The following is a 17041-nucleotide window of genomic DNA, read 5'->3' as shown; positions in this document are numbered from 1 at the left end:
TCCCCAGTTGTGGAGAAAGCTCAGGCTTTCTCCAAGGGTAGAAGGATTGAAATAACTTAAACTTTCATTCTTCTAGAATCTTGCATCCTGAAACCCCTGTGAAAAGAAATGGGTGGAAATTTTTTAAAAGGGCTCCAGACACTAGTGTAGTCTAGGGCCTATTTTGAACCGCCACAGCTTCCAACAGCTACTATATGGAGAGGTAAATTCTTTCATGAAATATATCCCAAAGTAACATATAGAAAAGAACTTATAGAGTAATTTTTTTTTTTTTATCCATCAAAGAATCTTCTCTCGCTTGGTCATCAATTAACTTCAACTTAATGAATCAAGACCTACCTAGGCAGAGATGTGTACTGCTGCCTTTCCTTACAGCAGGTCTTTGAATAACATTGTTTCATTCAACATCATTTCATTATAACAATAAGATGCCGTAGAACTTAACTCTTATTTGTGTCAATTACACTTTGGTAAATTGTTTTCGTTATATGTCATTTCATTAAAGTCGCAGAGCCTATTGACAATATTAAGTAAGGACTTACAGTACATGCCTGTGATTTCCAGAGCGATGCTAGGAGTTCTTCAGAAAAGGCTAGAAAAGCAAGTAGGCTATTGAGAAAAGTGACTTGTCACCATTAAAACCTGAAATACCTTCAGTAAAAAAAAAGCTGGCAAAACAGAGGATGGCTGTCCTTCCTTCACTGGGCCAAAGATCTAAAGAGTTTCAAAAAAATCACTAGATATGAAGAAGCAACTGTTAGTAACTTGGAATGAGGTTGGATGAGGCATAAGGTGAGGGTAAGGCTTCCAGCTTAGTTTGTGATAAGTTTCCATTTTCACACATCCAGATAATGTGTTGTTAGATCAGGTTTCTAATTAACTATGCAAATACACCATCCTTACTCATATATTTCTTTTACCTCTTTGCAATCAATCTCCTTGCCTTTCTCTATAACCTACATATTTACACATATATCTCTCTCTCCTAAGGGTACTACTGAATATCTTCTGGCTACATTAATTAAACAGACATTTGCTCTTTGGGTGTCCCTGCTCAGAAAGGAGAAGTGGAGCCGTTTAGAGCAGAATATATCTCTCAGATGGATGAATCTTACTACATCATAGGTTCCTATATTTTTCAGGCCAGAGCCATATCCATAGTACAAGTTTTTATCTCAACCCTTCCAGGATCACCATTTGGAGAAATCAACTTGGTCATTAATTCACAAGGCCATTTTTTCTTTTTTCCACTGGAGAAACTCAGCACCCTCACACCATTCTCTCCACATTTCTTTGTTCATAAGAAAAAAATCAAATACGGCTCTTATTTTAGGTATATTCTGAAATTAAAATTGAAAAAGAAATTAGACAGTTCTTTTGAAATATATCAAAAATTTTAGTTACTAAAAAAAAAAACAGTTCTTACTTTCTCAGGAAAAAAAAAATCTTATCCTTAAACTGTCTCTCTATATAATGGCCATCACTAAGATAACATTGAACTTTGAAATAGCTGGTTGGTACATCCCAGAAATGAGCTAGGAGCCTAAACAACTGCTACTTGTTGCTGGATGCCTTGGATTAGTGAGCATAGTCCTCTCTTGTTGAGTTATTGCCAGGCATAGATGGCACAGATAAGCAGAAATTTTTATCATCCAGTTATATTCTCTTTAAAAATTTAACTTGTTTTTAAGGCATTATGAATTACATTACTACCCCTATGAAAAAAATAGACACCATTCCCTGATTGTTTCCTACCCTCAGGAATCATCATCCTGCCACAGGTCAGCACTACTTTTCCATATTTTTAAAATGATTATCTCATTTACATCTGATCAACAATCCATATACATTTTTATGACTTAGGTACAGTAAACCATTTTCTTCTTAGGGGAACTTTAACTCTTTTCCCCCTGAACGTTTTTTAAAGAAAATGGAACAAAAAGAATTATAGTTTGTAAACATTTACTCTTTGTTTCATTTCCATTTTCTCAGGAAGCTGTATATTTTAACACGGAATGTTTCTCAAACTTAAAGGTGTGCCGTTCCCATGGTGGAATTTCAGGTACCAGTTAGGAAAATATTTTTTGACAAGGGGCTATTCTCAGACCCCCTGAAATTACATTACAAAGCTCTCCTGTTCTCTCCCTAAGCCTGCCACCCCATGCCTTTGTATTAGGAGGGATCTACTCAGCAAAAAGTTAATAATCAGCCCTTCAGAGGAAGGAATGCTTAACTAATTTCCATGTTAGGAATCTGACTTACTTTGTTTAATTCTTTCTGTTCTCTTTTGAGGTGAGCACAATAAATATTTCTGACTTGTAATTCTCTTAGATACCAGTTAAGGGCCTGTAGTAATTGCTCTGAAACATTACCCTAGAGACATATTGCTACACCACAATGACAGGCTCCAGAGGCAAGATATGCCCTTGCTAGGTTGATAGTTATTTGGAGTATGGTGGTCCCTAAAGAAAAAAAAAATTATTATGAACATCTAAGCCCGAAGAAAAAAATAAAGAGAACTGCTACCTTATGTTTGTTCCATTGGAGAATGCACAGTATAAAGCTGGAAATATATTAATTTGTCTTCTAGACTGCCCAATTGTCTGTTGTGAAAGCTTGAGCATATTGCTTAAATTATCTGTACCTCAATTTATTAACTTTTAGAGACCATAAATTGACTTTCTTAGGGTGATCATTAAACTTGACCAACAATAATAGTTATTATAATAATTACATGAAGTACTAGGCTAAAAAACAAAATGCTAAAAGAGAATTATCTATTCAACAAATACTTGTTGAAAGAACTATTATTCTAAGTGAGGATACAAATACATAAACCATGGTCTCTGCCCTTGAAAAGAACACTATGGTGGGAGTTACAAAACATGAACATAAATAATAAGGCAAGATGAAGGAGGGAAAGAAAATGTTGGAGCAGGGAGTCAAAATGGCTTCGTGGAGAAAGAGAAATTTAAAATGACCAAATGCCCACATAATTCCACTTCCTTTAAAATACCAAATTGTGTGTGTGTGCATGTGTGTGTTGGGGGAAGCGCATCAATAGATTTGGTTTATTTGGATCAGGCTAGGCAATATATCCAGTAAGGTGCAGTAAGAGAGAAAATTACATCAGTTTTTGTCTGCCATCTTGGGAATGTATTCTATCCCACAGCAACATACTGTTCTAGGAGATTTGGCCTTTACTTTCTTTTCTTGGCAGCTATCCTAATCTTGTTAAGTAGTATTGTCTGTGATTTCTGATTACAGTTTTTATGCTCCTTGGCTGTGCTGATGCTTGAAATGTTTGTTTTTCTCCTTCGTTTTTATTTAGAAATTCTCAAACACACATCAGATTCCTGCCAGATTTCATAAGCCCTGTGATTTTTTTTTCCCAATCAAAGACTAAACTTCTAAGAGTATCTCATTTGTAAGATCTTTCTACAGTCCTAGGGCATTAAATGAGGTCTAGATACTCTAAGGCAGAACTTTTCAACCTCAGTACAATTGACATTTGGAGCTCTGTTGTTGGGGGCTGTCCTGTGAATAGTAGAATCCCTGGCCTCTACCTTCTAGATGCTGGTAGAATCCCCCCACCTAGCTATGACAATGAAAAATGACTCTAGACATTGCCAAATATCTCCTGGAGGACAAAATCGCCTCCAATTGAAAATCACTGCTCTAGGTAACCTCCACTGTAACTATGAAGTCCATGAGAGTGGAGACCAGTTACAGCCAGTCTATGGAAGCCACTGGGTGGCCTAAGGCAGGAATAGGACATTTGTCAGAGTAAGATGCTAAATTACCAACATACTAAGCCTGGGTTTTGGAAAGAGTGGATGGTGACAGCCCAGAATAGGCCTGGCACAAGAAAAGCCTTCTTTCCTCCAAAACCAGTGCTTCTCAAACTTTTTTGTCCTAGGATCCCTTTGCACACTTAAAAATTATAGGTAACTCCTCCAAAAACATTTTGTTTAGGTATGTTATATCTATTAATATTTAGGATATTAGAAATTAAAATGGAAGAGTTTTAAAAGAATTCATTAGTTCATTTAAAAAATAATAAACTGAATATGTTAACATGAATAACATACTTTTTATGAAAAATAACTATATTTTTCCAAAACAAAAATAAATTAGCATGGAGTGCCATTGTCCTATGTTTTTGCAAATATTTTTAATATCTGGCTTAATATATGAGAATAGGATTCTCATTTCTACTGCTTTATTCAATCCGTTGTGATAGTGTATATCATATAGCCTCCAGGAAACTCCATTGTACATCATTAGTGAATAAGAAAGAGAAGGGTAAAGATGTCTTAGTATTGTTATAAAAGTAATTTTGACCTCACAGACCCTCTGATGAAAGGTTTCAGGGATCCTCCAAGGGTTCTTGGGCCATACTTTGAGAACCACTGCTCTAAACTAACATCACACTTTTATCAACCTAGTTCTTTTAAGGATTGACAACCTTCTTTAAAACCCAGGATTTTTAGAGAAAGATCTCTATTTGGACCTTAGTGTGAGTGCCCTTAATCAGACTGCCCTGTTCTTGAGTCTAGTAAGAGAAGCTGTACTGAAGAAATTGAATGGAGTAATTTGAAGAACATAGTACCTTGATAGAGGACAGGGGCTGGTAAGGGCTTAGTCAGAGAGTAGCATGAGGACACTGGGCCTTTTGCAATAAGAAAAGAAGAAGCACAGAAAGGAGAAAAGAAATGCTTTGTACATTTTTTTGTGGTCCTGATGGAATCCGTAACCCATATGCCATTGGAAACCATCTTCCCTACAATCTGAACTAACTGCCAGAATCCTGAGCCTGGGTGCCAGTAAGACCTAGCACTAGGATGAGGTGGTAGTGATAAAACTAAAAATAGGGGGAAAAGAGAGAAAGAGAAGGGAACTAGACCATGGGAATTAGGGGAGCAGGCAGTTCAAATGGTGATTTGGCCTATCTGCCCTTTAAAAGTCTAAGACTTAACTTTCACTGCCAATAATATCTTTAAAAGACTCAGAATTTTGAATATCTTTTGTTGCTTTGCATTCTAAGCAACTCCGGTTGGCATTTAAGAAACCTGAGGCTTTGGCATTGATTGAAGGAATTTGTTTAAGGTATAAAAAGGACCTCGATTTCCTGGTGAGACACAAAATGCAGATATTCTGACTGCCAAGCCCTGCACTAAGAAAGTGGCACCTCCCTGATACTAAAGGTTTATAGTTTTTCAAATCTCAAGTACTCTGAAATTGCATATTATTTTAAAATTATGATACATTTCTCAGAATAGCTCAAGATGAGATGATTCCTCTGCTCTCAACAGCAAAATGGGGAAGAAAGGAAATAGGCTTTGGGGACTTGGTCTGATAGAGGCCAGATCTCTGTGACTATAAGAAGTCTTGTCAGTGACGGATATGTTGGTGAGTGTACCTTGTACAAAAATAAGCTAAGAAATTCTGTGGCATGTTCATAGTTACATGAATGTGTCTGTTTTCCTCCTTGTAAACTGGTGGCATTCAAAATAATATGCACTAGAATTGGCAATATTGTTCACATAAATCTGAACACACCATAGTTGATTGCTTCATAATAGAATTATGCCACCCTTTACATATAATGCATTTTTTTTAATTTTTATTTTTCGATTAGAATTGACATTCAATATTATCTCATATTAGTTTCAGGTGTATAACATAGTAGTTAGACATTTATATAACTTACAAAGTGATCCCCCCAGTCTAGTATCAACCTGGCACTATACATGGTTATTACAATATTATTCACCATATTTCTTATGTTATACTTCACATCCCTGTAACTATTTTGTAACTACCAATTTGTACTTCTTAATTCCTTTCCCTTTTTTTACCCAGTCCTCCTTCATTTTTTATCTAAAGTTATTAGAGATACTTTATTTAAATGTCATTAGCTCTAGAAAGATGACAGAGTAAAAGCCATTATTCCCATTTTATAGCTGAAGAAGGAACCTTTATCATAGGACAAGTAGGGTTTCTTGCACTTGCCCAGTGGCTCCTACTGTAGTTTTTATGCTTTAAGGGGTGGAAGACTAGGGAGAAGTGGCTGGCCTCCTGGGGATGTATTAGTCTCTCAGTTAAAGTCCTACCTTCCCGGAACAGCTTACCTAAACCGTTCCTCTATAGTGCTAACCACAGTGGCAGTCAGTTTGTCATTTTAGGTCATGCCATATTAATAATTAATTTTTAAACAATCTCATTCACTCTCTGGTGATCTAAGCTGACCACAGACATATGACCATCTCAGAGAGACAGCCAGTTAGTAACTCAAAAAACAATCTACAGGCCAGTTCTCACACTCTTGAAAGTATTCCTCTTATCCAAAACACAGAGGTCCACATTATATCTTTAATACTAAGAAAAGGACATGCATAGGAATTCAATTTGTGAGTAAAGACATGTTTGGAATATAGTTTTTTCTGAAATCATTTTCAGCTTGGCAACATATTTCTGTAATAAAGGACAATTAATCAAAAGCCGTGTTATTCACGCAACATCTATTTTCTATTCTGTTTATATTCATCTTTTGTCTAGTTTCACATAGGGGAATGCTTCCCCTTCTGGCCCAGTCCTCTTCCCCACTCCTCCATACAACTTGTTTTCTGTCTGGAAGTTCAACAAGACACCCAGTTATATCAAACCTAACACACCTCCGTCACAAAACTACCTCAAGCTGCCTCCAACGACTGTCGCTTAAGGGGACACCCTCTTCACCACACACGGCCTAACTGAGGAGTGCCTTTTTTCTATCCTCATTATTTAACAGTGTGTGCCGATTACTCAAAGCGATATGGGCAGGCCCTGGTAAATATAGCGTTGTTGTAGTGTTAACTTTTTATAAGGTAATGCTCAGGTTGCCTGCAGTGTCTAAAATTACTCTGTGGCCAGGGCCCCCTGCTTTATCGCTTTCTATAGTTTTAAAGTAGTTTGAAGCTTGAATAACATAAAATAACATAATATAATGTTATTTATGTTATTTCCCACGTGAAGAACGCCTGTAAACCTTGCAGTATTGAAACTCAGTGAACAAGGCATCTTAGACAAGCTGAAAAACAAATGGTGGTACGATAAGGGGGAATGTGGAGCCAAGGACTCCGGGAGTAAGGTCAGTCGCTGAAGGTCTTTTTGTACTGATTAGCAATCACATTTTGAACCACTGTTTATTTTCTACCTTAACACAGCTTTCCTTCCCTGACACAGTGAGACCCCTTTATAACACTAGTGCTAAGGGAATAAGGCAAACACCAGCCTCAGAGGTCTGGCATGTGACATCAATCATTGACTCTAAAAAGCTATTGTTATGATTAAGGAACTCAACCTGGCCCACTGCATTTCTAAGGCTGTAAAATAAGGAGCTGTGCTATAAGGGGGTTTTACTGTACTTCACTTTTCCAAAGTTCAAAGAGAAAATATAACAACAAAATCCAGTTGTGACAGTACTTTTTCTTAAGCTTTTACAGTATCAGAGACTTTGTAGTTGTAAATACTTTTTGTTATTAATATATTATGTTGATCCCATCTGAAAACAATCAAAGAAATAAATAACAAAGACTGGTCTCTGTAAGCAGAATGGTTAGCCTCCTCCCAGCTGCTGTTATATTGAGTTCAGCAACTATTTGGATCTCGAATCTCATTAAGTCTGTCACACTTCTCTCTTCCAAAGGTGTCATTTGAATCTCTGTATGTAATACTTCTTAAATTTAGTCGCATGCTCCTTAAGAATAAACATTGTCAGAATAACCATCACATTGATAAGCATGAAACACTCTTCCCCGCCTCCTTCCTGCTCCCTTTTGCTCCCTAAGAAAGTTATTTTTAGTTTCAGTTTTTTTATCTTTCCTTTTTTTCGACTAATATTGTGGTATCAGTTAATTCATTTCATGAAATGCCACTCATTTTCCCTGTGCAGTGAACCATTTTGCTACTGGTTTTCTATATCCCATGATAGAGAATTCTATGAAACTTAAATACATGGAACTTGAAACTGTTCTTGTTACTACAACTTATATGGCTTATGTCAAAGGACACTTTCCCCATCAAATATAACATAAATATAAAAATCTCATGGCAGAGGAAGGGTTACCAGAAATTGGTCCATTTCCTAATGGACTGTGGAACATCCTTGCAGATAGCTTCATCGGCTACCTTAAGGAAATGATCCATTGTTCCATAAGAGAAAGAAATTCTTACCACTTCTCTAGCTAAATGTAATTCATCCTAGAAGAGTGACTATTTGCTATATTGTAGTAGACATGAGGCACACACATATCCCATTTCCCAAACATGTGATTCAATTCCAATTGGCCTTTTTATTAAGGTAAACAAATACAGGACTGACTTCTATGAAAATAGTATCAGGACGTGGCCATATTGTCTTAACATCTAATTCTTTAAATGATACCAGGACTAGTTGAACCACAGAGTGTTGAGTGTCAGTAATGGCCATCATCAGCTCACTATGTTATCATTTGAATAAGATTCTCAATTCGCTGACTTAATTATTTGGGTATTCCATTTGATTGCATTCAGTAGCAAAATGGTTACATTCCCTCTAAAAAGACTGCAAAAATGCTATTTTATTTTATTTTTCAAAGAAAGGCTCCTGGCCCTTGGTGTGTCCTACCTCAAGGTAGGGCTCAAGGCACCAATCTTTTTCTTTTCATGGTTCAGTAGTCCAGTTTTTGCTTTTTCATACAAGCAGATAGCTTAGTCAGATTTGCATAGTTTGACCTGAAAGTCACTGACCGTCTTCCTCAATTTTTCCCCTATTTTGCATAGAAAGAAGATTAAGTGTAGTATTTTTTAATTATTCACTACATTCCTTGGAGTAAAAACTAAAAATTAGCTGGACGTTTTTTAATCATCAGCCTCCTGGAAAAGCCTTCTGATTTGTATGGAGCCAATTCATGACCCCGTTATACTGACAGTTTTCTTAAATTCTCAGGAAGATGGAATGGAGCCAATTCTTTGTGGTGCACTCTTGTTCTGGCAGCACAAAGACTTGCTACTCTGAGGATGAGCACTTAACAACCAGTCCCCAAAAGGAGCAATTTCTCAGCCACTGGGGGAAAAGAGAGAGTTAATCTTTTTTAAACAAACCCTTATTAAGTAACTCCCCAGATAAGAATATCAGGAACCTCTAATATTCTCACCTGGTATCTCAAAGACTAGTTATTAACAAGTTTGTCACAGGGAGAACAAGGAAGAAAGGGGTGTTGCGGGGCAGAGAGGGGAAAGAGTGCTTCAAGTTCCCAAATGCAAAGTGTTACATTTATAGAGATTATGTCGCAGCTCAACTCTGGCAAACAGCGTTTTCTGAGACTAACAGAAGAATAAATTGTGCTTGTGTTTACACTTTTGCTCCCATAGTCAAGTGCTGTTTTATTTAGTTGTTGACACTATTTTGAGGTCCTGAAGGATTTAAGGAATCAAAATAGAGGAACATATAGGTGAGGACCACAACTGTCAACAGAAGCACAATCTACCATCTTGCTGGCCACTGTGAAACATCAGTCAGTTGCCAGAGTTAAGTCATAACACTTACATCAATGTTTAGTTATCTTACAACTTAGAACTATCCTATACTGTTGTGATGTATTATGTCCTATTGCCTTTGTTTTCCCCCAAAACTAATCACATTGTTCATTTCTCTTAGGACAAGACCAGCGCTCTGAGCCTGAGCAATGTGGCAGGAGTTTTCTATATACTTGTCGGAGGTCTGGGGCTGGCCATGATGGTGGCTTTGATAGAATTCTGTTACAAATCGCGGGCAGAGTCCAAACGCATGAAACTTACAAAGAACACCCAAAACTTTAAGCCTGCTCCTGCCACCAACACTCAAAATTACGCTACATACAGAGAAGGCTACAACGTGTATGGAACAGAGAGTGTTAAGATCTAGGGGTACGGTTAAGGTTTAGTAAACTAATCAGCCTTATATTACTGTATGTTAATCTCTTGTTTCTTAGTTTTGTTTATTGTCTCAAGCATTGTCTGTTCTTTGTAACTATTTGATTCTTTGAAAACAATAGTTGGTTGTGCTTTCTTGTCAGGCAGTGGTGCTTTCCTAATAGCATAGTTGTAATTAAATTGTGGTCTGTGCCCCAAAAGGAAAAAAAATTCTCTAGAGCAGCACTGTTCAATAGAAATATTTGCAAGCCATGTATGTGAACCACATATGTAATTTTAAGTGCTCTAGTAGCCACATTTTTTAAAGTAACAAGTAAAATTAATTTAATGGTATATTTTATTTAACCCAATATATCCAAGATTTCCTTTCAACATTTTCTTAATATAAAAATGAATGAGATATTTTACATACTTTTCTTTATACTAAGTCTTAAAATCTGGAGTGTATTTTATACTCATAGCACATCTCAGCTTGTACTAACTTCATGTCAAGTGTTTAATTGTCAAATGCAGCTAGTAATTACCATATTGGACAGTGCAGCTCTAGAGAAAGCAGTTGCTCTGGAACTGATATGAATATGAGGACTGGAAATGGGGCACTGCCATCTTGAGAAATGCTGTGCTTCCATAGCAGAGAAGTGGTTCTCTTAAGTGTAAGCCTGAGACAATTTCTTTGATCTTTGAGTTCTTTTGTTGTCCCTTTCTTGGAACTAATATTCAGGCAAATATCTCCCAAAGTACAGTCTAGGCTCCTTGCTACTGGCTTCCCCAAATTCATATTTAAATGAACCTGATGTCACTTTGACTCTAGCAGCCATAGCCAACACCCTCCCCCCCACCACCACCACCAATAACTCAGATGTGTTCAAAGGAAAGTTAAAATTAGGATAACCATTCATTCTGGGAGTGTTTAAAAATATATAGTCTTGTTACCTTCAAGTGCATCTGTCGTCATTAATACATCTATCTGAAGTGGAACAGAACATTGAGCACCTTCATAGCCCTTATTTTAGATAGTACATTTTTGACCTGATGAGTCAATGTCAATGTGCTTGAATTTCTACAAATGCATTTATTTGTGTTTTGATCTTATATTTCATGTTGTGGACTAAATTTAGCCAATTTTAAATAATATTTTATTGAAATAAATCATTTCTCTTCATGATGGAAAACATTATCTTGTTTGATAAAGTTGCTTGTTGTTCTTTTCTGCTGCAGACTGCAACTTTTTACCACAATATATTCAATACACTGAACTAGCACACTAACAAAGTGTTCCCATTGTATTGTTGAATGTACAATACATGAATTCATCTATAATTAGCACTGTTTGCATGCAAGCATTTAACGCTCCTGTGTGCTTAAAATATTTTATTCTTGAGTAGGTTATAAAGGCCCATTACATTTGGGGCACATCACTTGATTTTTCATAAGACAGTACATGAGTAATTTCAGCTTAGTTTAATTATCCCAAATTCTGAGATACTGGCATCCAAAACAATAATACATCTTAAATCTGCATAGCAGTTTTCCAAGTGCTCACACATCTATTGCCTCATTTGAGGTAGTGGGTCAGAAAATACTTTCTGATTAAGTAACTAAGATCCAGCCACATCAAGTGACTGACTCAAAGCAACACAACTGGGTAGTGGCAGTTCTGGGACTAAAATTCAGCCATTCTTCCTCCGATAGCTGTATTCTTCATTAAACCATGCTGCCTCTAACCACTCATGGCCTGGTAGTCTCCAGGAACCTTGAAATTCCAATAGGATCCTATCAAACAGAGAGTGGATCCTGAGTTTATGTCCCACTCATTTACAAAAAAAAGTTTTTAGGGACTGGCTTCACCAAGTCTCCATATGTCTGACTTATGCACTCGACATGAGATTATATATTCAATCACTCCTACTTTCCCAAGAAAGAATCATTCTGAAACAGAAGGGTATCAGGGCTCAGGATCACACAGCCTCCAGACCCTCTTTATTACCAGCCATCCCATTTGAGAATATAGATCCCTACTCTCCAACTATTATCACCTCAGTCTCTTGTTAAAGCCTCAGAGCAGTGCTCCTCAAATGTCAATGTGCATGTAAGTCACCTGAGCATTTATAAAAGCACAGATCCTGATTCAGCAGGTCTGGGATGGGGCCTGAGAGTCTACATTTCTCACAAGCTCCCATGTCATGTTGACACTGTTGGTCAAGAGAGTGATAATACTCTAGAGAAAAGAGAGAACAAAAAGAGAGATAAATAGAGGAAGGAAGGAAGGAAGGAAGGAAGGAAGGAAGGAAGGAAGGAAGGAAGGAAGGAAGGAAGGAAGGAAGGAAGAAAAAGAAAGAAATAGGGATCAGCAAACCTTTGGGCAGAATGTCGCAGTCCTAAAGTAGAGGCCCAGGAAATCAAACCTGGGGAAAATGCCTTAGAAATGAATGTGACACAACTTCTGGCTCTCTGGCTTTCTTTTAGTCATCTTCGTTGATTAATTTTGTAAAGCCAAATTCAGGATAATTAAAGCAAAAAATCATATTTTGAGGGACATCAATCCCAATGTGATTACAGTCCAGTTAGCTGGCACCTTGGCAACCATCACTAGAATGAAAAGAAAACCTGGGAAACACCTCTGCAAACAAATCTGTCCTCCAAATCTGTGCGATGTCTCCAGACAAGAAAAAAAAAATGCCTCAGAGGATGCTGGAAAGAAACTTTATATGTGCCAGTCAAGAGGCACAAAGCAAGCTGAGCAAGAAATAGAAACATCTCTGCTATCTTCAGCCAGTTTGGTGATATAATGTTAGGGGAATGCTGGTTAAGTAAAGAGTGAACTCTTCATCCATACATCTTTTATTTTCCTGAGAAGTTCTAGAATGTCTCCTAGTGACTTCAAATTTGTTACCTAGTTATCAGGCTTCCAGTTTGATGAGTTAGCCTAGATCTGTCAGGGTCTACTCATGGGCACAGAGATAGAGAAGCACCCTGAGGTTTCACTTTTCTTGCTAATTCTCAGAGCCGGCCTTGGGAATTTATGGTACCAGTAATTCTTCAGGAACAAAAACTACTCAAGGGCAAATCACCTGCAAAAATATAATCCAGGTGAAATCTGCTTAATAAAAGGCATCCTTGAAAGAGGAGAGAGTCGTCTCTCATTTTCTATAATGAGAGTAGAGTCAGTATTATTAGACTCATTGCAGGAACACGTGCCTCAGCCTCAGATCCAGCACCCACTAGGAATCAGACGAGCTCTTGACTACCTAATGCCCCCCCCTGGGTTACTGACCTACCACTGGAAGTGTGGCCTCTAAGCATGCCTTGGTAGGTGACTGACTGCCAAGTATTCCAGATTCACTGCACCCTAGGGTTGACTCTACTATTTGTTTTAAGAAATTCTTTCTAATTTTTTTATTGCTGTTCAGAACTACTTCTGGCTTCTTTGGTTTCTTAAACAATAGTTTTGAAGTCCTTCTCATTTTAAAAACCTCAAGATGCTGAAGTGAAGGAAAAAGATTCCCATTTTTCCTCTAAGACAGTTCTGTTTAATCTTCCTAGAAAATATTAACTTTGTTCATGCGGCCCATTTTCAAAGTCATCAATTTTCCTTCTGCAGCCTATGCATAGACATTCTTGCTGGGGACATTTTCCTGCTCGAAAACTTCATCTTATGTTAAGTAGAAAACACATTCTGGATAACTGAAGTGGCGGTGTTCTTTGTCCCCAGAGAACTTACCTCAGTAATAATATTTCATCTATCTCCACTTAAAAGCAGGAAACAGAGGCATTGAGAGATTAGGTGGCTTTCCCAAAGTTATGCAGCTAGGTAATGGCATGCTATGGCTAATGAGGGGTGAGGAAGGGACTTTGATCTTTCTGCCATAGACATTAAATTTCTCCAAGCTTCTGAGACAGATGTAATTCTGGACTCTGGACATTCCAAGGAAGAGGTTTACCCACTTCCATGTTAGTCTTATTCTGCTCTCTTTGGGGCTTTTGGCCTTCAGGTGCATCTTTGACATTCTTTTTACAGATACTTTTATTCCAAGGCCAGTGGTAAAAAATGATTATGTCATTTCTTTGGGATAAAGTTCATTGTTATCTCAGTAGAAAAAGTAGTGCCCCATTAACATAGAGAGAAGGATGGAGAGGAGGGATGTGAGTTTGAAGAAAAGACAGGAAAGTGGCCTTAAGTTTTCAGAGTCAGGGGAAAATGAATCTCCTGCACTAGCTAATGCCTCCAAGAAGAAAACTATATCTACATTTCAGTCAAGACCACAATGTCAGGGCAAAAACTCTATGAATGCCAAGCCCCTTCATGGGTATCACTGTCCTGGCCTTTTCCTGGAATGTGCTTTCTCTTTAAAGTTTCTGTGTTGTTTTTAGACTTTAATAACTAAGGTTGTAGGTACTACAACCTCTATTAAGAGAAACAAGCTGACACTTTTTTGGCAGTGAGCAGCAAATTTTCTTCTCACGGCAAATGGATTTCAATCAAGCAAGCCATAAAACATTGTTTACCCTCTGTGCCAGGTAAACAGTCCTTGATCACAGGTTCTGCAATCAGAATACACTCTACAGTGTAGTTATCCTGAATATCTATATTTGAATGCTACTAAGACTTTCTAGTATACCTACATCCTAAGTGATTAATGTCTTGAGTTAGATTTCATGCAAAGCCTATACAATGCATAGTAGAGGAGGAACCTAATTTTACCTAATACAAACCATTTGCATCAAGTGAAAGAATTTAAACATATCTGGTTGCCTAAAGCCAGTCAAACTGGGTACAGTCCCAGAGATGCCAATTTGAGAAAACAGCCATGGTTTTTGTCAAAGATAGACTGAGCCATAATAAACTTCTCAATTCCCGATAAAAAGCCCATTCAAGTTTAAATTTCCTCCTTGCTTTTGCAGATCCCTTCCCACTAGAGGCATGTGACAAATGGAATCACCGAAAACGTGGCTGCTTCAAGGATCCTGAGCCAGATTTCACTCTCCTTGGTGTCGGGCATGACACGAATATTGCTGATGGTGCAATGACCTTTCAATAGGAAAAACTGATTTTTTTTTTCCTTCAGTGCCTTATGGAACACTCTGAGACTCACGACAATGCAAACTATCATTGAAATCTTTTTGCTTTGCTTGAAAAAAAATATTAAAATAAAAACCAACAAAAAATGGACATGCAAGATTCCAGTATGTGGAAAAAAATATCTTATCATAAAAGTCAATTCAACAAAAGCCATTCTTTGATATTACTACAGAGTATACACACATTCTTTAATACACACACAGACACACACAAGCGCACATTTAAAATTCCAATTCAACAAATAGGTCCATCTTAGCTAAAATAATTCTTCCTGGTTTAAAAAAAAAAATCTTTGATCCCCTGTGTTTGGGAAGACAGACTGGCATTTCTTCTAGCATCTACTGAACAGATGTTTTTGGCATTTCCTGTTGGTGGTGATGTTCTGTGTACCTTACTTCCTTTCAACATTGCTGAAATGTGTATATCTTTAGACTGTAAATGCAGCACTTAAGAAAATTCAACACTTTGGAAAAGGGACTAAACAGTGACTTCTCTGTGTCCTTGAAATAGTTTTGTGAAAATGCTTTGATAACATCCTACTCAGTGAAGGGATTAACAGAGCTTTCAAAATTGACTTTCGTGTGTAGTGAGGGACTGGGCACTATCAGGCATACCTCTCGGTGCTTTCCTAAAATGGATCCCAGGGCTTTCCAAGAAGCCTGGAATTTAAGCTCACAGGTCTGTTTTTCTTGCTTCAGTGTGCATTTTAAGTCAATATAGCTGAGTGTTTAGCATTGAGGTAAAGGAAATGCTGCCTATACTCCCAAAGGTGTTCAGAATATCTTTCTCAGAAACAACACTGTGTTTAGCTCTGCTTTCTCTGCTCAGTATGCCTTTCAAGTGTACACCACAGAGACCAGGACTGCGTTGCAAGGTGGGCCAATGGGTTCAGACCACTGTTCTCAATCTGACTTTACTCTTGCTAGGTCTGTCTTACCAGCTGTTGCCTGTTACTGCCCGCGGCTCTCCATCAGACTGCATGTGTCTTTTTCTAGTTTGCAAAGGCTAAGAAGCATTCCCAAACCTACTGCTAAACTGAGGGCCTAAGCATCACTCCCTGGTCCTTACCTGGGGCTGTCTCTCTAGTGACTCTCACAGAAGATCGCTCCACTGCTCCATGGACTATCAAATAATTAACTGTGTACCTGCCATTGATATCATCAGAACAGTCAGAAGAAATAATCTCCGCTCACTAATTACCTCCTATATAACGACATATGCTTTCTGTAGTTCAATAGTTTGCTTTCATCAATGACATGCATTGGGAAGTTTCCAGACTATAAAAACTAGCTCAAATTCATTTCCCAAGTATGACCTTTAGATGCTTAGTTGAGTCACCGCATATTTACTCTTGTCTTCAGAAAAAAAGTTTCATGCAACAAAATGTTTCCAGAAAAGTGTAATATAAACTTTCATTCCAAAAAGTGTGTCAAATCTTGAATGGTATGAAACAACAACAACAAAAAAAAGCCGTTGTGTTTTTGTTTTGTTTTGTTTTCATGAAACTGTGATTTTCAACTTCTGAATGCTATAATGCGCCAGTGTAGAAAGCTAACACTATGCGAATATGAAGTTGCATAAAACGAACCAACCTAGCTACACACAAACATTTTCATAGGCACTGTATAACAAGAAATGTATGTATATTGACACAAATCAGTTTTTCAGAGAGGAAATTTCACTGGGAATGGAGAGGCGGGTAAATTGGTTTGTTATTTTTTTAAAACTTGCATGTTTAAAAAAACATTGATTGCTTCAAATTTCTGCTACTAACGTCAAGCTTATGGGAGTTTGGCAGTAGTCACTTGAGGATTTTTTTCCCAATTCTTTTCTTTTTGTTGTTAAAACTGTACTTCAGTGAGCATAAAAATTGCCAAGCAAACTAATGGCTGTAAAAGTGTAAACTGCATGTGTGGGCATAAATTACGAAGCCTCACTGCCATGAGGTATTGTACAAAGTTTTAATACATTTTGTAAATAAAATTGTAAAGAAAGAATTCTGGTTTTTTGCTTTGTTTAAAATTT

At 37.5% G+C, this 17041-nt stretch overlaps 1 protein-coding gene across 4 annotated transcripts in view; it reads left to right on the top strand.

Moving 5' to 3' along the window:
* The window catches only part of GRIA3 (glutamate ionotropic receptor AMPA type subunit 3), a 352129-nt gene extending 335705 nt beyond the window's left edge, over positions 1-16424 (top strand). For 2 of the 4 annotated variants that reach the window (XM_023522173.1, XM_011378239.2), the window contains 3 exons: positions 7018-7132; positions 9683-9930; positions 14839-16424. In XM_023522173.1, coding sequence (XP_023377941.1) covers positions 7018-7132; positions 9683-9928 — 361 coding nt within the window. In that variant the 3' untranslated portion in view covers positions 9929-9930; positions 14839-16424. Of the gene's footprint in view, positions 1-7017; positions 7133-9682; positions 9931-14838 lie in introns of those variants that run through there. The other 2 variants (XM_011378240.2, XM_023522170.1) reach the window with 2 other exon arrangements.
* Positions 16425-17041: the final 617 nt, after the last annotated feature.

Source organism: Pteropus vampyrus, unplaced genomic scaffold, assembly GCF_000151845.1.
Source record: "Pteropus vampyrus isolate Shadow unplaced genomic scaffold, Pvam_2.0 Scaffold335, whole genome shotgun sequence".
Taxonomy (NCBI): domain Eukaryota; kingdom Metazoa; phylum Chordata; class Mammalia; order Chiroptera; family Pteropodidae; genus Pteropus; species Pteropus vampyrus.
This window is presented reverse-complemented; position numbering and strand designations above follow the sequence as displayed.